This window comes from Ostrinia nubilalis, chromosome 8 (assembly GCF_963855985.1).
Source record: "Ostrinia nubilalis chromosome 8, ilOstNubi1.1, whole genome shotgun sequence".
NCBI lineage: Eukaryota > Metazoa > Arthropoda > Insecta > Lepidoptera > Crambidae > Ostrinia > Ostrinia nubilalis.
Window position 1 is genome coordinate 4187437 of NC_087095.1, and position 19416 is coordinate 4206852.

The window sequence follows — 19416 nt, forward strand, 5'->3', positions numbered from 1 at the left end:
TGCGTCGATTACCGAGCGCTCAATCGTATCACGGTAAAAGATCGCTACCCGCTTCCCCTAATAGAAGACCAGATTGATAGGTTGGGTGGTGCTAAATTCTTCTCAAGCCTGGACATGGCTACCGGCTTTCACCAAATCCCTCTTAAAGAAGAGAGTATTCCTCTAACTGGATTCGTGACGCCGGAAGACCATTTTGAATACGTAAAAATGCCATACGGCTTAGCCAATTCACCCATAGTGTACCAACGTATAATTAATGACACCTTACGCGAACATATTGACGCCGGGAACGTTCTTGTTTATGTCGATGATGTGCTCCTTTTAAGTGACACTGTAAATGAGGGGATCGAGCTATTACGTAAGGTACTTAAAACACTCACTACGGCCGGTTTCTCGATTAATCTTCGAAAATGCTCATTTCTCGTAACCGAAGTAGAGTATTTGGGAAAAGTTATTAGTCAGGGTCAGGTTAGACCGAGTCCGCGAAAAGTAGAAGCCTTAGCTAACACCACGCCACCAGAGAACGTAAAACAGGTTCGCCAATTACTTGGGCTAGCAGGCTACTTTAGGCGGTACATAAAAGACTACGCCACCAAAACTGCCCCCATTGCTCATTTGACCCGTAAGGACGTAAAGTTCGTTTGGACTCCTGAATGCGAGGCTATCCGGCAAGATCTTATAAAACATCTTACGAGTGAGCCAGTTCTCGCAATTTTTGACCCGAAACTTCCTACTGAAGTCCATACGGACGCTAGTAGCGCAGGTTATGGCGCTGTCCTCTTGCAAGTCCACCCAGATTCTAAAAAGCGCGTAGTAGCTTACTTTAGTCGATCTACTCAAGGGGCTGAGAGCAAATATCACTCCTACGAACTGGAGACCCTTGCCGTCGTTAAGGCTCTTCAAAACTTCCGGCACTATCTAGTTGGGTTAAAATTCGTAGTTGTCACTGATTGTAACGCGCTAAAATCCACCGAGCGAAAGAAAGATTTATTACCCAGAGTTGCCCGCTGGTGGATCTATCTCCAGGACTTCAACTTTTCTATCGAATACCGCAAAGGGGTAATGATGCCTCACGCTGACTATCTAAGTCGCAATCCTATAGCCAGCGTCAATCAAATCTCAAGGCCTCGCAATTGGGCACAAATAGCTCAGTCAGCTGATAACGAAACGCAAGACCTTATTCAAAAGCTTCAGGATGGCAGCTTAGATGCCACTAAATATTCCGTCCAAAATGGTGTCCTGTACTATAAGTATGTCCCGGTAGGTGAGCAGCCCCGACTGCTGTGTTACATTCCTAAAGGTCACCGACTCAGTCTCCTTAGAGTGTTTCACGATGAGCATGAGCACATTGGAGCGGAGAAAACTCTCGATCTTATTCTGAGACACTTCTGGTTCCCAGGCATCAGACAGTTTGTCGCCAAATACGTAGGTCATTGTGTCATATGTATTTCACAAAAAAGGGTGCCTCGTGCCCATTTGCAAAACATTACTTCATGGGAAAAACCAGATGCCCCTTTCCATACGGTGCATGTTGATGCACTAGGTCCCCTACCCGTATCCGAAGGATACAAATTTGTTCTCCTCATTAGGATACAAATTTGTTCTCCTCATTGTGGATGCTTTCACTAAGTATTCCCTTTTGTATCCCATCTACAAACAAGATGCTGTAGAGCTGAAACGTGTGGTCACACAAGCTATTTCGTTGTTTGGGGTGCCAAAGCTTATGATTACGGACAAAGGGCGGATGTTTGAGTCAAATGATTTCGTAACATGGATAAATGAGCTAGGTTGTAGTCTTCACTACATAACCCCCGAAATGCATCACGCTAATGGTCAAGCGGAGCGATATATGCGGACAGTACTTAACATGTTACGTATACAAGCGAACCACAAAAACGTACCGTGGTCCAGCACTTTGTGGAAACTTCAACTTGTGCTTAATATTACAAAGCAAAAAACCACACAAGTCTCTCCGTTAAATCTTCTGATCGGCACGGAGGCAACGACGCCTATTATTCGTGCATTGGTGCGCGATGTGGCTGTCGAAGGCTCGTCACCCAACCGGGAGGCCCTGCGGGAAATCACCAGGGACAGAGCTCGCCGGCTGTTAAGAAGCAACCAAGCTAAGCAAGACGAACAAGTTAACCGACGGCGTCGTCCACCTCGTCAGTTTAACCTTAATGATGTTGTGTTCGTCATAAAGTTTTCGCAGTCTACGGGGAAGCTTGATCCCGGCATGCGCGGCCCTTATAAAGTGGTTGACGTGCTGCCTAGCGGACGTTATACGCTTCGCTTGCTGAGCGGAGGCTACGGCAAGACTACGCAGGCAGCGGCGCAATATATGGTGCCGTGGCACGGCGAATGGTGCCCAGAAACGTGTGCTACATTTTTTGAGAGTAAGTTTTCTCATGGCATTTGTTGCTTGCAGGCTTTGGTCATATGGTGTAAGTGCTGATCGCTGTGGTATCAGACACTCAGGCGTGTGTCGCTTGGCGTTTGTCGCTGCACCATGATGTTGTGGATGGCTCTTGAATGGCTTCAAGTAGCTAGTTGTCATAAGTTCACCAGAATGGTCAACTTATGGTCCGAAAGGTCGGACGGCTCACACGTATGATTATGGTCTACGTGTTGGGCAGGCTCACGCGTATGAATACGGTCTGCGCGTTGGGCGGGTTTGCACGTACGAATACGGTCTGCGTGGCAAACGACTTGACGTATGATTATGGTCTGCGTCAAGTCATGTTACAGGAGCTGAGACTGCAGGCGGCCAGTTGGACGAGGGAGTCTTGCTGGAGAGACTACCTCAGTGTTGGAGAGCAGTCTGCATTGGGTTCGACTATTTTAAAGAGACGTCTCTGACTTACCTTTATGAAGATGGATGTATGAATGAGCGAACTAGAGGAGTGTTTATTAGATTGATGTTTGAATTAATTGACTGGTTGATCGAGTGAAAGACATACGAGGTCGTGTGTATTTAGTTGTCCTATGTACTGTTTCTCATACAAATGTCATTTCCAGACGAGAATTCTGAAGATGACGACACCACACCAGCAGCATCTACTCGTCCGGCTGACCCTTCGATGCCCCTGCTGGACGCTGACCCAGAACCTGAACAGTCGGCGCCAGGCGTAGCAGGTCCCAGTGGCACCACCCGAAGAACATGTGTCGAGGACGACACACAGTCAGGAGAGGCCGTGTAAGGAACTGCCTGGCTACGTCATCAAACTACCGGGCGTCGTTTATAAAAACCAACGCCGCGTGTACCGGAGCCCATTTGCTTCTCGGCGCTCGGAACGGACGGTTGTCTGGAGGAATCTCTGTCGGTCGATTGAAGGTCACGTGAGCTATTTTTATTTATCTCTATTTCTTGTTAAATAAGTGTGCAATTGTTATTTTTATGTAATTAAAATTATTTTGAGTTGTTGCAAATAAATGTTTAAAATTAATAAACGGGTTTTCTATTGAATTTGTTTTTTTTTAATTAGTTTCCACTTTTGAATCTTATAATATTACTAGCGGCCGCCCGCGACTTCGTACGCGTGGATCTCGTTTTACCCCCCCTTCATCTATCTTACGCGGTTCAGATTTTTTCATACAATTTTTTTTGCCCGCTAACTCCCGTTCCCGTGGGAATTTTGCAATATCCTGTTGTAACTAAGCTTTAAGTTTACTAAGGTACCTGCATGCCAAATTTTAAGCGTCTATCTTACGCGGTTTAGATTTTTTCACACAAATGTTTTTTCCCGCTAACTCCCGTTCCCGTGGGAATTTTGCAATATCCTGTTGCAACTAAGCTTTAAGTTTACTAAGGTACCTGCATGCCAAATTTCAAGTCTATCTTACGCGGTTTAGATTTTTTCATACAATTGTTTTTTCCCGCTAACTCCCGTTCCCGTGGGAATTTTGCAATATCCTGTTGTAACTAAGCTTTAAGTTTACTAAGGTACCTGCATACCAAATTTCAAGCGTCTATCTTACGCGGTTTAGATCTTTTCATACAAATGTTTTTTCCCACTAACTCCCGTTCCCGTGGGAATTTTGCAATATCCTGTTGTAACTAAGCTTTAAGTTTACTAAGGTACCTGCATGCCAAATTTCAAGCGTCTAACTTAAGCAGTTTAGATTTTTCATACAAAAGGATTTTCCCGCTAATTCCCGTTCCCGTGGGAATTCCTAAGTATCCTATAACCTGCCCAGGAGTATGAAGAATAATTGTACCAAGTTTCGTTAAAATCCGTCGAGTAGTTTTTGTTTCTATAAGGAACATACAGACAGACAGACAGACAGACAGACAGACAGACAGACAGACAGACAAAAATTTTACTGATTGCATTTTTGGCATCAGTATCGATCACTAATCACCCCCTGATAGTTATTTTGAAAATATATTACATGTACAGAATTGACCTCTCTACAGATTTATTATAAGTATAGATTATCATCAAAAATCGAACTGATTAGACTGGCCTAGAAAGCTTTATTCATATGTTATTCCCCCCTTGAACAGCTTACAGGCGGCAAATTTATAAATTCGCCACTATATTATCACATTCATTATGGCTTGAAGATTCATAAATTGCAGTGCAACGCATCAGCAGAGTGAAAAAGCGTTGCGTTGGTACCACGCGGACGTTAACCCGGCGCCGTCAACGCTGCACAGGCACTGATAAAACGACGAATTAGTGTGGGGGCTGTCTTACCTTGCACTTCCAGCCATATTTAGGCACAGTGGCCATAACGGGGCGCAGACACAGCGCGTGGTAACTTGTCGCAGAGCTCGTAAGCTCATGGCATAATTATCTTGGGCTATTTTTCAGGGGGGCAGCAGCGCGACCTAGCTCCTACTATACACACCTTGCACTTCCAGCCATATTTAGGCACAGTGGCCATAACGGGGCGCAGACACAACGCGTGGTAGCTGGTCGCAGAGCTCGTAAGCCCATGGCATAATTATCTTGGGCTATTTTTCAGGGGGGCAGCAGCACGACCTATCTCCTACTATACATACCTTACACTTCCAGCCATATTTAGGCACAGTAGCCATAACGGGGCGCAGACACAGCGCGTGGTAGCTTGTCACAGTTCTCGCAAGGCTAATGACGTATCTAGGGCTATTTTTCAGGGAAGCCGGCCCTTGACATAATGCAGCGGGCACGACCTAGCCCTCACTATACATACCTTGCACTTCCAGCCGTACTTGGGCACAGTAGCCATGACGGGGCGCAGACACAACGCGTGGTAGCTCGTCGCAGAGCTCGTAAGCCCATGGCATAATTATCTTGGGCTATTTTTCAGGGGGGCAGCAGCACGACCTAGCTCCTACTATACATACCTTACACTTCCAGCCATATTTAGGCACAGTGGCCATAACGGGGCGCAGACACAGCGCGTGGTAGAGCTTGTCGCAGAGCTCACAGACCCATTGGCGTGTCTAGGGCTATTTTCATAATGGCCTTGATATGAAGCGGCGCTCGTAAGCCCATGGCATAATTATCTTGGGCTATTTTTCAGGGGGGCAGCAGCGCGACCTAGCCCTCATTAAACATACCTTACACTTCCAGCCATATTTAGGCACAGTAGCCATAACGGGGCGCAGACACAACGCGTGGTAGCTCGTCGCAGAGCTCGTAAGCCCATGGCATAATTATCTTGGGCTATTTTTCAGGGGGGCAGCAGCACGACCTAGCTCCTACTATACATACCTTGCACTTCCAGCCATATTTAGGCACAGTGGCCATAACGGGGCGCAGACACAGCGCGTGGTAGAGCTTGTCGCAGTGCTCGCAGGCCACGGCGCGCGCGTCCGCTGGAGACGCCTCGCCGCGGCACACCTGGCACACGCGGCACATGCGGCAAGACCAGCCGGAACGCACCCCTGGCACATAACAATCGTCTTTATTAGGTCAAGTCAAAACTCAAGTACAGGAGGACGATTCTCTCTAATTTCTCAAAGGCAAAATCCTCCAGATGAGTTAGGCAAACCTGATGTTCGCATATTTCGTCGAGCGATAACATTTAATCTGGAATAACGATAACGTGGACGCCTCAAAATGACTACGACCGCTCTGCCAAGAGGGAAACGACTTAAAGGAAGAATCTCTTGGACCTTACAAATCGGCGCGCGAATAGTGACTATTCTCATCGCAAAACGAAATCGCATCGCCCTCTTGCACACGAACAGAAGGTTGTAAGACAACATTAACTGTATTGAAAATAATTATCAAAGCAGCAGCAATCCGATTTATCACACCCACACACCTTTTTAATGATGTCATAAAAAATAAAATATAATGAAACTTTTTTTTTATTAGGTGCGTAAACTGCTTAGTAAAGACCTAATGTACACTGTGAAATGCAATAAAGAATTGAGTATTGAGTATAAACCCCTTTACCAATCTCCATAACCCACATATCTATGGATTTCAATTCGGTCAAATAAAACCACTAACAAGTACCTATTCATGTTATCAACACAGTTCTGAAAGTCTAGTAATTTCCTGGGGTCATTGACCTAGTTGCTTTAAATTCCAATTTACAGCACCGGCGGTATTATGCGTCACGTTTAATTATTCTTACTGGAATCTTCCTCAGTAAAAGTGCCTTGAATATTACTAAAATATTTTTGGGCACAACTTTCCAAAGACATACACATATTAATTATCATCATTTATAAATAAATAAAGCCTTTTTTATATCTAATCATGTAACAGCCATAAAACGCCAAACAAAAAACAAATATGTACTACATATATCAATGGTGAGTAGTTTTTTGAAGCAGTAACAGAGGTCAAAACGATCATTTTTTTTTTGTTTTTTATTATTATTATAGCTTTATAAATCCACAGTTATTACAGTTTTATTTAAAATTAATTAAGTATTTCTCTTGATTGTGGCCCCACTTGGGTAAAAGAATTTTTTTTTGTTATTAAACTGAATCATACCTGGCAACTGGGCTAAGCCGACGCAAGTCCCGTGATAGTGCGCGCCACACGTCACGCATGTCATGAGGTTGGCTATATCGCCGATCGTCCTACACGTCCTGCAGTCGATATCAGCGGGACCTACCACAAAACCACCATGTTATCTACATATTTTCAATAAAAAAATAAAATATACGTGTGAAATAATACTCACAAACAAGTGGCACTTGATACAAATGGTCCTTGCAGAAAGAAGATTTCGTCTGGAAGTCCATGTAACCCCCAGACGCGAGAACACACGGTAGGTGGAAGTACTTACTGCAACTCATCTGCAAACAAATTCAAACAATATTATTATAAATCAGATAGGCTCTAAGGCCCGGTTTCCACCAAGGCAGTGCGGAGCGGAAAAGCGTTTTGAATAACTAATCGGATTTAATTATTTCCACATCTTTTCTCGGTGCCGCCGCCGCCGTTAAATTCTCTAGAAAAATTCCTTCTCCCGACACATCTACTCTCTGCTCCGCCTTATTGGAAACAGGGGTTTAACCTTCGAATAAGTTTTGTCATAGACCATCTAACCGTCTTACCTTACAAGGAATACTAGCACCATGTCGCGTACAAAAGGCACATTTCCTCGACAAGGCAGCAGTGACTATGCCCTTGACCCGGGCCTCCTCCAACTGATCTTTATCTTCGTCAGCGTTGGCGACCACTTGGTCGTGGAAGGGCGGGCTGAACTCAAGGCAGCATCGGTGCAGGTAGAAAGCCCCGGAGGACACTACCCCTGCTAATTCTAATGATTCTACATGTCCAATTATTGACAGTTCGTCAGTATGCTCCATGTTGTATAGAGGTGTTCTGAAACAAGGTGTTTTGTGTAGATTTTTTACATAAATTGACGGTTTGGAAAACAGAAACAGTAAGTCTAGGCGCAGACCACCGACTTTTAGTTGGCCGATAGTTGGGCCCGGTTTTAATTTGTATAAAGAATCGGCCAATGCATCGGTGTAGTGTGCGCACTTTCATACATGCCCATACTGATTAATAGCCCGACCCAACTATCGGCCAACTAAAAGTCGTGGTCTGCGCCTAGGCTTAAACAAAAGTATATAAAACGTTAATAAAGGAACATAATATTATGCCTCTTGTTACTCACTTGCATTTGGCGAAAGCCTTCTGCCGTCTGCTTAAAGGTAGTGCTGCCGGTTGTTGGGTAGGATCTACAAGTTCCGGGGGCGGGGAGGCCAGGCCGGGGGGCACTGGGGTGGACGGGGTGCTCGTGGGGGTCACCGCGCTGGTGGGGGTCGCGCCCCCAGAGTTGGACACTCCTGGCGTGGTGCTTCCATCTCCTTCATTGATGTTGCACAGAATCTGCCTCATTTCGCCTTGGCCCAGCTGACTGCGCTCGCTAAGGTTGCAAAGAGCGCACACTTTCCCTGGCCTAGAATAGAGAATGTGATGAGATTTTTTTTTTGTGATATAATGAATTTGAGAAGTAAGTGAAGTACCAACCATTTTTCAGGCATAAAAGGCGGTTCTTCCGGAGCTGGCATGGTAAAGTCGTCCTCTTCCATCCCTTCCTCGAGAACATCGTCGCGGCTGCCGCGGTGTCTCTTCGCCCCTCTCACAGAGCCAGGGTTTCTATACCTAAAAAATAATACTCATGAGACTTGTCCTTGTCATAAAAATCGTCTAATGAATTTGAGCAATAAATTCAAAGTATTTATTTAAAAAGAATTAATAAAACTTCAGCTGTGGCCTATTTTTCAACCGACTTCAAAAAAGGAGGAGGTTCTCAATTCGACCCGTATGTTTTTTTTTTTTTTTTTTTTCTATGTTTGTTACGCGATAACTCCGCCAATTATGAACCGATTTGAACAAATCTTTTTTCGGCGTATAGGTAATACCTCAAGGGTGGTCCCATTTAAATTTAATAATAGAAAAAACAACCCCTAAGGGTGGAAAATTGGGGATGAACTTTTTTATACCCAATATCTCCGCCGATTATAAATCAATTTGAACGATTATTTTTTGTTGAATAGGTATTATCAAAAGGGTGGTTTCATGGGAATTTGAAGAAAATATTTCACCCCCAAGGGTGGAAAATTGGGGATGAACTTTTTTATACGCAATATTTTTAATTTTTAGTTTTTTTTTGTGTTCACGCATTTGAAGTCGGTTTTATTTTTTTAAAAAGTTAATTATCTGATTTTAATTCGTATAAATCAACAAAAAAAACAGGGCAGGCTCTAGAACTCAGTTGCGTACTTTCAATCAGTGTACTTGTATGTGCCTGACACAGTCACACTCACTCACAGCTCACTATTATTGTTACTTACATTAACACACATAGCACTAAGGCCTGCTATACACGGACAGCTTAAAGCAGTTAGTGTCGGCAGCTTCAAGCTGCGACTGCATAGCAAACTACGGAAACAGTTGTAACTGCTCGAGCGGTTCCGTGTATGTGTGTACGTAGTGTACTGTAGTTTGCTATGCAGTCGCAGCTTGAAGATGTCGGATACTAGCTGCTTCAAGCTGTCCGTGTATGGCGAGGCTTAATGTAATCTATAAAAGAAGTAAAGTAAAAAAAAAAATAAAAGTTCCAGTCACCTCCTAACAATCTTGCCCTCTTTGACCAACTTGGGGCCTTCCTTGCGCGGCCTGCCGGGCCCCCGGCGGGCCGACGTGAAGAAGGGCCTCGCGTAGGGCTGGTGGTGGAAGAACGACGGCTGCGGCACCCCGCCGTGCGGCGACGCCGGTTCCTCGCCGCGCGGCGACGAAGCGCACGAGGTCGGCGTCGACCCCGGCCCTGCGTAGAAATCTGTCGAGGGGTTAACATGGGCTAAAGCCCGGTCAGTGAGCACGTAGAATTTTGTCCAATGACCCCAAGCTACCCATCCTTATCGCTCGCGCGTAATTATGTTGCTGTCGCGCTCGCACACTCACTGCGGGCGCCCGTTGCACAGTCGCGACAGCAATATAATTACGCGCGAGCGATAAGGATGGGTAGCTTGGGGTCATTGGACAAAATTCTACGTGCTCACAGACCAGACTATAGCTACGATAATTGACAAACACTACAGCTAATGATTTGATGTTTATTGTCCGTGGTGCATATCTTTTCATAAAGGTTACTAAACCTTTGTTTGTCACCTGACATCTGCTTTGCAATGGAGCTAAGTTGAACCTTAACTTCGAACTCATGCTAGGTTCTTCTGATTAATTTTGTTGTGGGTCCAATGACAGTTTAACTTTCTCCCGGGACAAACTTGACCTTCACTGGTTGGGTTTTTATTGGCAGTCAAGCTGTAGATCCTGGCTACATAGAAGTTGCAGCGGTGGGTACATATTTGTAATTTTTGTGTGGTGTGAACCCCGGCCCTGTGTAGTAATCTGACAGAAAGGTTCTTAGTGATAAGACTGCCTACCTAAATTGTTGTTTTAATTTACTGGAACTGTTGAGTATGGTTATACAAGTTGAGATATAGAAGGTTAGTTTGTTTCACCTAGGCTTACTATTTACACATAAAGTCAGAGCAGCATGCTCAATCAAAATATGGGAAAAACTATTCCCACCTCTCATTCCCACCACTGCAACTCCTGTGTAGCCAGGATCTACAGCTTGACCGCCAAAATATGGGAAAGTAAAAAGTTTGTTGTATGAAACATATTTTTTATATTATGATAGGTATAAGAATAAATAGATACAGGTACCTATCAGTTGTCTCAACACCCTGCCAACAGTTGCATCTAAACAACAATTTTACTAAGAAATTCATAAAAATCATTCAGACTTTTATTCAAGTCAGGAAGATACAATATTTATCATTTTAATTGATCATCTTTTGCACATAATCATTTCACAAGAGGTTTGGTAAGACTAAGACAGTGACCACATATTAATATTCGTAATCACCATTGGCTGAAATCCTAGGTACATAATTTTATTATTAATTCTTACGAGCTCCCCAAGATTATATCATTTAATATTAAATGTAGTTAATTATTTGTATAGAATGAGATCCAAAATTTCATAAAAACAAGGTACCTACATGGCTTTTACATCTATACATGACCTAAGATATACTTTGGACAACTACATATCTAATTCTTTCAGTACCTCATGATGACTTGGTGTGATTACAGTGATGACCTCATTTACAGCTAAACTCAAAAATATTGGAGTCCAAGGACATTAACAACATTGGACCACACAACTGAATATGACAAATTAATCTTCAAATAAGCATTTCCTCAGCATATTTTGATCTGGACATGTGAAAGAGGTGAAATAATGTAATGTCAAACAAGATAGTAAACAAAGTTGGTGGATTTTTCCACAAAATGTAATTAAAATATTCATCATCAAAATTCTTGACATGGGTATGATTATCATCAGTCACCCAAAGTTAAACAACCAAAGTGCTCAAATAAACAATAGATCAAGGGCTCAGGCGATAGGGAGTGGAGTTATCTGGCGTACCTGAAGACGGCGGGGCTTCGCCTTCATCCTCCGAGCCGTCGTCACCGAGGAGTTCTACATCCAGGACACCCTCATCCGGTACGTCCATCTACGACACAATTTCGCTTATAATACACAAAAACATACAAACACTACAAGTTTTTTGGTTATGACGAAATTATTTCCCAAAGCATCAAAGTAATGTAAATGAAGACCGCCATAGTGAACGACAAGTGGATTCCAAACTAAACTTTGTAACTCACCGCATACGATTGCGACGGACGCAAAATGAGTTAACTTCACGAAAATAAACTTGTTACAGAAGTAAAACGCATCGTTTAAATATATTTTACATTACAACACAAAAACTAATGAAAATAACGCGACATTCGTCGTGATTGCGAACGAAGCGCACAATATAATAGTGTTGTACCAAAATTATCTCATTATTGAAACGATTCGATTTTAAATCGATTAGAATAATTATTAGTTTTACGTGAAAACAAGGTAAAGATGTTTTGTTTATGAATAAATTTATTCATTCTTTATTGGAATCTTATAAAAATAATTTTAATTTTATTATTTATATAAGTTAGTACTTTGTGTTATTCGTAATAAATAAGACTAGTAGGAAACGGAACGTTGCTGGGATCGCTGACGTGTTCACGTTTCCCACCACAACAACAATGGTTTACTTTGATGTGTCAATGTGTGTGTAGTTTGAAGAGATTCAGTGAAATAAAAACGTGTCATTTTATAAGCTATAAGAATTAATTTTCTCGTATAAAACACAATGAATTATTTAATTTTTGTAACGCTTATAATATCTTTAATTACCCATAGTAAATGTACATTATTTGAGAGTGATTCTTGTTACTCATTTGGCAGTGGCAATGTTTTTCCCGGTGGAGCCAGAAAAATAGATCATAAACTTCAATTTACTAAAGCTATGAGTGAGTTATATTAAAAGGTTTATTTTTATGATAATATAAAATATGTACATGCAATTCTGAGTTATTTTTATTCTTGGTTCTCAACTTAAATAATGTTTTCTTTTATCTCAGTCTCAAAGCCGGCACCTGAGTGGGAGGCCACAGCAGTTATTGATGGGGAAATAAAACAATTATCTCTATCCAGTTTCAAAGGAAAATATTTAGTATTCTTCTTTTATCCTTTGGATTTGTAAGTATTTAGAAAAATACTTGTTCTAGTCAATACCATTGAATTGCATAGTATTAATCAAAGAGATAAAAATATTTTATCACAGTATAAGTAATTATATTTCATATTATCTGTTATCACAATAATTTTGATTATATAATTTCATTAACTTCCTTTTTTTCAGCACATTTGTGTGTCCTACTGAGATTCTCGCATTCTCAGAGAGAATTGAAGAGTTCAAAAAAATTAATACTGAAGTAGTAGCTTGTTCTGTTGATTCACATTTTACACATCTGGCTTGGATCAACACTCCTCGAAAAGAGGGTGGGCTTGGCAAAATAAATATTCCACTTTTAAGTGATCTTACTCATTCAATTGCTAAGGATTATGGAGTATATTTAGAAGATTTAGGGCACACATTGAGAGGTTTATTTATTATTGATGAAAAAGGCATTTTAAGACAAATAACCATGAATGATTTACCTGTTGGGCGTTCAGTAGATGAGACACTCAGATTAGTACAAGCTTTTCAATATACTGACAAGCATGGAGAAGTGTGCCCAGCAGGTTGGAAACCAGGACAAGACACGGTGAGAATCTCATATTATCTTAGTAATAAGTTTGCTATATCACATGGTAGGTACATAATACTAGCAGCAAATTAGCTCCATTAACTAATTTGGTATTCTACTAGCTACTTAAATGACTTCATGACTTTTCGTCAAATTAAATAGTGTTTGGTTAATAGTATGATGAATTCCTTATAATCTACACGATTTCTAAAATTAATTGTCAAAGGGAAGATTTATTTTAAAACATTTTTTTTTTTTCAGATAATTCCAAACCCTGATGAGAAAAAGAAGTATTTTGAAAAGGTGGCTAAAAATAAACAAGCCTAAGATTAAGTTCTAAATCTTTACCCACCCACATAGATTCATGATCGAAGCTGTTTTGACGAAAATGAAAAAGGGTTTGGGAAATTTAATTGGTATAATTAATTTTGTTCATACTTTGTATAAAATCAATCCAAACAAAAAATTACAGGATATTCCATATTTTAGCAGATTTTGGTCATAGAAACAAAATTAGAATTTTATTAGTCTTAACTTAACTATCCAGCATAAAAACATAAGTTATATATTTTTGAATGGGGTGTTTTGTCATGAGAGTTAAAAGGGCTCATAATAACGTAAAAAGGTGCTATACATTCTTTAAAAACATCACTGTTATTATCTTAGTATTTTTTAGACTATCAGTTTTTAGAAGTAAACTATACATAAGATTTTTTCTCTTGTTTATCGAGAGCTAATAGATCAAAATAAAACATTTCAATAAGACTGACTCCAATATTTTTTATTTTTGATACCATTGAGATTTAATAAAAATATAAAGTTGGAATACAGCTATTTATGGTTATTTGTTTTTAATCTCTAGTTACTTTTCTACCCAAATTATTTTATATTTTTACTATCATATAACTCATATTATAAATCGATTTCAACGATCATTCGTAAAACACGTATCGACTTTTATGGCACATCCCTAAAATGTCATGTTGTATTTTTTTTTATTACTTCACTGCCTTGGAAGTTACAGAAATGAGCAAAATGGGTGAGCTCCAGTGATAGCTCAGAAGCCTAGGCGCAGACCATCAAACTTTTAGTTGAGCCCGCTTTTAATTTGTATGAAGAATCGGCCAAATCAAATCGGTGTAATGTGCGCACTTCCATACATGCCCATACTGATTAACTGCCCGACTCAACTATCGGCTGATGAAAAATCTATGGTCTGCGTCTAGGCTAGTAATAATTGAGTCGTATAAAACCAAAGGCGGCCATCTGCAGTTTGACTCATTGTCGGCAAAATGAAAAAAACGTTGTATACGCTATATTTACTTTTTACAACAACAAGAACATTTTTAAAATATTGCATTTTCTACGAATATTCAATGACACAACGTAAATCACATAGAATATTATAATTATAGACAAAAATCGTAATTATTTAATTCAGATTGCCGCCTTTGTCATTGAAAAATGAAGATTGCCGTATTTGGTACTGAACTAAGAGCAGAATGCCGTTTTTGTTACGAAGTTTTAAATAGGCAGCCATTTTGAAAATAAATAATATGCAGGGTTGTCAATCAAACAAAGCAAGAAAAATAAACTCATTGTTTATTTAATAAAATAAAAATGTTTAGTCACATAAATGAGCCTCAAATTAGACTTTCTTAGAAACAGTAATAAATTACTTTTCTCATTACAAATTTACTTATGACCAGACGATTGTAACTGTGAGTCGTATTTTCAAATACGCAGTTCGCTAGTATCAGCCAATAACTCTTCACAGTAATTAGTTTCAGTAGATGGAGCTGAATACCTGTGGAGATTTTTATGAGTTCAAAAATAGCATGTAATTCATCAAAATAAAGCAAATAAATTATAGTTTCATAAAAATAAATAATACACTGTTAAAGATATTATATCGGACTTGTCAATTTAAACCAAACGAGCCAAAACTCAAAGGGATTAAGAAGAAAGCTCTTCTTCTTCTTCTTCTGAAAAGTTCCCCTTCTGGTTCCATGATTAGATCAGCTCGATTGTACCAAATTATTGTATTGTCATCCGATTTACATACGATCTCTAAGTTTCAAATCGATACGATAATTAGGAGTAAGTTATAATCGATTTCCTAGATTTGTTTACATACTTAGTTAGTTACTTACATACAACGGAATTATATAAGAGTCTTAAAAAGCCCAGTTGTACCAACACTAGCCCCCTAACGCGAATTTAAAATGGACAACCCTAGATTGAAACTAACCTCATTTTTTTGGCCACATTCTTCTTCCAGTTTTCTGTGTTTCTTCGCCGCTTTCTTGTGTATCTATTAGTCTCTGGTATTGGGTGACTCTCCATCTTCACTTTTATTATAAATTTAACTAAATGCAATGATTTAGACACCTATAATTCACTTTAAAAGGCACTGCAAATTAACGAACTTTCCGTAGATGCGCCATACTATGACGTGTAAATTGAGGGCTTCCTATTGGTTGAGAATACAATATTGCCATCTTTGTTTCTAAGTATCAGAAGATTGCCGGATTTGGTACTAAGGGCCATTTTAAACAGTTGTAACCATGGGAGATAGCCGTTTATGATTCCGAGAGAGTAGTTTATATAAATTTAATCAAGATTTCCAGTGTTGCCACTACCATAACTCAATTTTGACCAAAACGTCAGATTGCCACCTTTGGTTTTATACGACTCAATTAACATCGAAATTTAAATTTACAATAAAGACGGCCTATTTGAAATGGATAGTACAACTTGTAACTCTCGATACACGGTTGTAACTTGTCAGATGCTGCTTTATGTTACGGTCCCATTCAGTAAAATCAATAACTAACAACTCAGACACCCATTATTGATAGCAGCGCCCTCCTGTATTAGAAGTTGCCCAACGTGGCAAGAATCAGAACTAATAATCCAGAGCCCCGATTACGGTAACTTTTATAACGTCTACAATCCAGACGCGTTTCTGATTCTGCGATACGATTGGTCAAAACAGCTGACGTACGCTGTTGAACGACCAATCGTATCGCAGAATCGAGAAGCGTGTCTGGATTGTTGACGTTAAAAATTACCGTAATCGGGGCTCAGTATTGATCTAAGTATGGATAGTAGCGCCTGTGCACTGTGGTAGCGCTAGCGCCCTTGGGCTTGGGGCTTGGGGCTTATACCCACAGCCATTGTTTAAAAAAAAGTGACTGGTTGTCAAATTTTTGACAGACAGCCACAACAAGTGAATTCTTTGATTTGCATTTGAAACAAAACAAATCAAAATTCGTTTTTGGTTCATTTATATTTCCATAAATCTGTTTACTTACTACCTTATTTCTCTGCTTCCTTCCAAGTTTCTGGTATAATATTTATATTCTCTTTTTAGTTCCATAGGTGATTAGGGTGACTGACGAATAGTTATGCGAAAGTATTTTGTTTACATGATGGTCATGTCCCGTGCTGCAATTTATTCTGCGCAAGACACGTCAGCTTTAAAACGAGCTTTGAGCCTCATAGCAGACTCGGACAAAAGTACCATTTTTTACAGTATATAATTTATTTATATTAATTTATCAGTCTTTCCTACCTCTTCACTGTTTAACAATCATTGTTATCAACTATTTAATATAATAAATAAATTGTTATTTATTTGTATATAAATACATTTTGTGTATGGTCACTAAAAACATTTACAATATACCTAATTACTTACTGGAATTATTCTATCCTTCCAATTTATTTTAACATTGTTTGTTAATTTTATAGAGCTCAAAAAACCTGTACCGCCAGTATCTTTGACACAATTTTCAACAAATAATCAAACCCTAAATAAAATGGTTGATCCCAAAAGAGTTGTAGGCTATGAGGACATGTTGAAGGTTATTCACCAGCCTGAGAAAGTGATCATAGATGTCCGCAATCCTGATGAAGTTAACGAAACTGGAAAAATACCTTCGAGTATCAACATTCCATGTAATGTTTGAATTTGATCAAGGTTTACATTATGTAACATTTGTAAAATAGTATTCACTTATTCCCTTTTACTTTTCCAGTACATACTGTCCAGGATGTATTAACTAGCATGTCCGATGAACAGTTCAAGCAGCAATACCAACGCAACAAGCCATCATCATCCGATGAGCTCATATTTTATTGTAGATCTGGCCGTAGATCAACAGAAGCTTTGGATAAAGCTTTGAAACTTGGATACGCAAAGTATTACTCTCCATACTCATTATTATCAAAGTTTTACTAAATTATTTTCAATTTAAACTTACTTATTTTTATTTTACAGCTCTAAAACATATCTGGGAAGTTGGAATGATTGGTCCAGCAGACAAAAATGAGGCTGTGTTGTTGTGCAATAAAATCGTGATGTATAGTACATTGTTTCTGCATAATATTTCTGTAATAAATTTCTGGTTATATTACACTATTGTTATCTTTGTATTCAATAGAGCTGTTTGCAATATTTATTATACACGTCTATAGGTAAGTAGGTACCTACTAATGAAATTATGTTGCACCAAGGTTGAAACATAAAATTCTTTATTAGCAAAGGTATAAACTGATCATAAAATATATAATAATAAGCAAAGTTAACATTTCATAGTATCTGACAATGACTAGGGATATTCAATGTCCAAAGCTACAGCTAAATCTTATGCCATTGATATTTGTATTACTGCGACTTAGTTGCCCAATCGGTCCAACTGCCAAGATAGTTTTTAACACTGAAAAGAAAAAAAAGTTATTAAAATAATGTTAACATTTACAATGGTTTTATATTTCTCCAAAATGTTTAAAAACTACTTATAACTTACTTTTTATATCCTGCATTGATGGCATTATGCTGGGCCTTTCCAGATCTTTTTCCAATCATGCAGTAAAAAATGATCTGTGTGTCTTCAGATGGTTTTGGTCTCTTGTATCTTTGTTCAAAGTCCTTATCTGGCATTGTGCAAAGCACTGATGTGACGTCACCCACTACAATATTTTATAAACATTATTTTGATGATAAAGATGTTTTATCTGGGCTTTGTATGTTATTATGACATAAAAAATGATATAATAGAATGGTAGCCCCATCAAGCTTTGATACTAGCATTTATCCTTATCCCAAATATAGAACTGTTTATTTATATGCAAAGTAATTATGTTATAAAATGAAACTTACATGGAATGTTGATGCTGCTGGGAATCTTCCCGTGCTCTTTTACTTCATCTGGTTCTCTAACGTCTACAATTAAAATACTACTATCTGAAGTAGCTTTCTTTACATAATCAAAGTCCACAGTCATGTCTTCTGGATTTGTTTGTAGGGAGTACAGACGATGGTTAAGATTCCATGTAAAAGCCGAATATTCTGTAAGAGATAACCAATTTATTAAAAATACTTTTCTAGTGAAATTTAAACGAAAAGTAGATAAAATTCCAACTTACTAATATTTGAGTTGATAACAGATTTTGAAGTAGCCGCTAACGTTTGCGTTAATCTTAGTGCGGGTATAATTCCGCGAAAAGCAAACCTTGGTAACATGATGTTTTTTATGCCTGCCTTGAATACTGTTTACTTAGATTAATAAAACCTAGATAGATAGTCAGTGCACGAAAGGTGAGGCAGTTTTTAGGGAGCCGGCACGGCTCACCCGTAAACGTCACATGAACTGTCAAAGTGAAAAATTGGTAAACACGTCCGACGAATTTTAATTAATTAAAACGGTTTGTGCTGTGAAAGGGTGTCTAAAATACACCAGAAAAACGAAAGAAAGTGACCAGTGTTACATTTCATAAGTAAGTACTACAATTCGACGCGTATTTTGCTTGAATTTGGCTTTCAAAAATTAAATACGGGAATGATACCAGTAAGAAGAAAATTTATTTCCCAATTGTTCGCCGTACAAATACACTTCCTTTTTTTATGAAATCGAGACTTTTAAGTCGATTTATCTTATTGTTATTAGGTAGGTACTTTGAATTCAATAAATAAGTAAGTACATGACGCGTTTTGTTTTTGTTAATTATAAAATAATTAAAAACGTATTAAAAATTTCCCTACTTTCGGGAAAATCGCCTTCACTGTCTACACTCCCCAACAAAATTGACACTAATGACATAAGATTTTTGCCTCACTCTTGACGAAGCGTTTGTATGAAGACTATCCATCTAGGTTTTATTAATCTAAGACTGTTTAATATTCCTCGAACTTTATGCAAAAAATTAAATCTTCCCACAAAACAAAATGGGAAAGATTGATTTTTGAATGACAGACAGACAAATCACAAAACTGACAGATACGGTGAAA

The 19416-nt window shown here is 39.1% G+C and overlaps 4 protein-coding genes across 6 annotated transcripts in view; 2 read left to right on the forward strand and 2 right to left on the reverse strand.

Annotated features, from left to right (window-relative positions):
* LOC135074137 (histone-lysine N-methyltransferase 2C-like) overlaps positions 1–11788 on the reverse strand; it is a 72426-nt gene extending 60638 nt beyond the window's left edge. The window contains exons 1-10 of the mRNA XM_063968440.1: positions 11652–11788; positions 11410–11497; positions 9537–9747; positions 8436–8570; positions 8080–8364; positions 7511–7781; positions 7135–7249; positions 6942–7061; positions 5703–5875; positions 4701–4784 (exon numbers count right to left, since the gene is read on the reverse strand). Coding sequence (XP_063824510.1) covers positions 4701–4784; positions 5703–5875; positions 6942–7061; positions 7135–7249; positions 7511–7781; positions 8080–8364; positions 8436–8570; positions 9537–9747; positions 11410–11497 — 1482 coding nt within the window. The 5' untranslated portion in view covers positions 11652–11788. The remainder of the gene's footprint in view (positions 1–4700; positions 4785–5702; positions 5876–6941; positions 7062–7134; positions 7250–7510; positions 7782–8079; positions 8365–8435; positions 8571–9536; positions 9748–11409; positions 11498–11651) is intronic.
* Positions 11789–12060: 272 nt separating this feature from the next.
* On the forward strand, positions 12061–13890 carry LOC135073756 (peroxiredoxin). The gene is made up of 4 exons (XM_063967929.1): positions 12061–12341; positions 12453–12570; positions 12734–13139; positions 13383–13890. Exons 1-4 carry the CDS (start codon positions 12182–12184, stop codon positions 13446–13448), a joined length of 750 nt encoding a protein of 249 aa, XP_063823999.1. The 5' UTR covers positions 12061–12181; the 3' UTR covers positions 13449–13890.
* A 2433-nt stretch (positions 13891–16323) lies between these two features.
* Positions 16324–17542, forward strand: LOC135073745 (rhodanese domain-containing protein CG4456-like). Of its 2 annotated transcripts, none has more exons than XM_063967910.1 (4): positions 16324–16471; positions 16878–17084; positions 17165–17327; positions 17407–17542. In XM_063967910.1, exons 2-4 carry the CDS (start codon positions 16946–16948, stop codon positions 17456–17458), a joined length of 354 nt encoding a protein of 117 aa, XP_063823980.1. In that variant the 5' UTR covers positions 16324–16471; positions 16878–16945; the 3' UTR covers positions 17459–17542. The 2 variants fall into 2 exon arrangements, with proteins under 2 accessions (XP_063823980.1, XP_063823979.1); XM_063967909.1 differs by lacking the exon at positions 16324–16471 and adding an exon at positions 16478–16643.
* A 101-nt stretch (positions 17543–17643) lies between these two features.
* Positions 17644–19404, reverse strand: LOC135073746 (rhodanese domain-containing protein CG4456-like). 2 transcript variants are annotated; one of them, XM_063967913.1, is made up of 5 exons: positions 19298–19404; positions 18555–18676; positions 18289–18477; positions 17936–18098; positions 17644–17845 (listed from the first exon to the last, which is right to left on the reverse strand). In XM_063967913.1, exons 2-5 carry the CDS (start codon positions 18649–18651, stop codon positions 17794–17796), a joined length of 501 nt encoding a protein of 166 aa, XP_063823983.1. In that variant the 5' UTR covers positions 18652–18676; positions 19298–19404; the 3' UTR covers positions 17644–17793. The 2 variants fall into 2 exon arrangements, with proteins under 2 accessions (XP_063823983.1, XP_063823981.1); XM_063967911.1 differs by lacking the exon at positions 19298–19404 and having other exon boundaries at positions 18555–18681.
* Positions 19405–19416: the final 12 nt, after the last annotated feature.

Bases quoted from the DNA above. Each gene is read 5' to 3' on its own strand.
- LOC135073756 (XM_063967929.1), top strand. From the start codon at position 12,182: ATGAATTATTTAATTTTTGTAACGCTTATAATATCTTTAATTACCCAT. The intron at 12,571-12,733 runs GTAAGTATTTAG...CCTTTTTTTCAG, and splicing joins TTCTTTTATCCTTTGGATTT to CACATTTGTGTGTCCTACTG. The intron at 13,140-13,382 runs GTGAGAATCTCA...TTTTTTTTTCAG, and splicing joins GGAAACCAGGACAAGACACG to ATAATTCCAAACCCTGATGA.
- LOC135073745 (XM_063967909.1), top strand. From the start codon at position 16,532: ATGCGAAAGTATTTTGTTTACATGATGGTCATGTCCCGTGCTGCAATT. The intron at 16,644-16,877 runs GTACCATTTTTT...TTAATTTTATAG, and splicing joins CATAGCAGACTCGGACAAAA to AGCTCAAAAAACCTGTACCG. The intron at 17,085-17,164 runs GTAATGTTTGAA...TTACTTTTCCAG, and splicing joins TTCGAGTATCAACATTCCAT to TACATACTGTCCAGGATGTA.
- LOC135073746 (XM_063967913.1), bottom strand. From the start codon at position 18,651: ATGTTACCAAGGTTTGCTTTTCGCGGAATTATACCCGCACTAAGATTA. The intron at 18,099-18,288 runs GTAAGTTTCATT...AAAATATTGTAG, and splicing joins CAGCAGCATCAACATTCCAT to TGGGTGACGTCACATCAGTG. The intron at 17,846-17,935 runs GTAAGTTATAAG...TTTTCTTTTCAG, and splicing joins ATCAATGCAGGATATAAAAA to TGTTAAAAACTATCTTGGCA.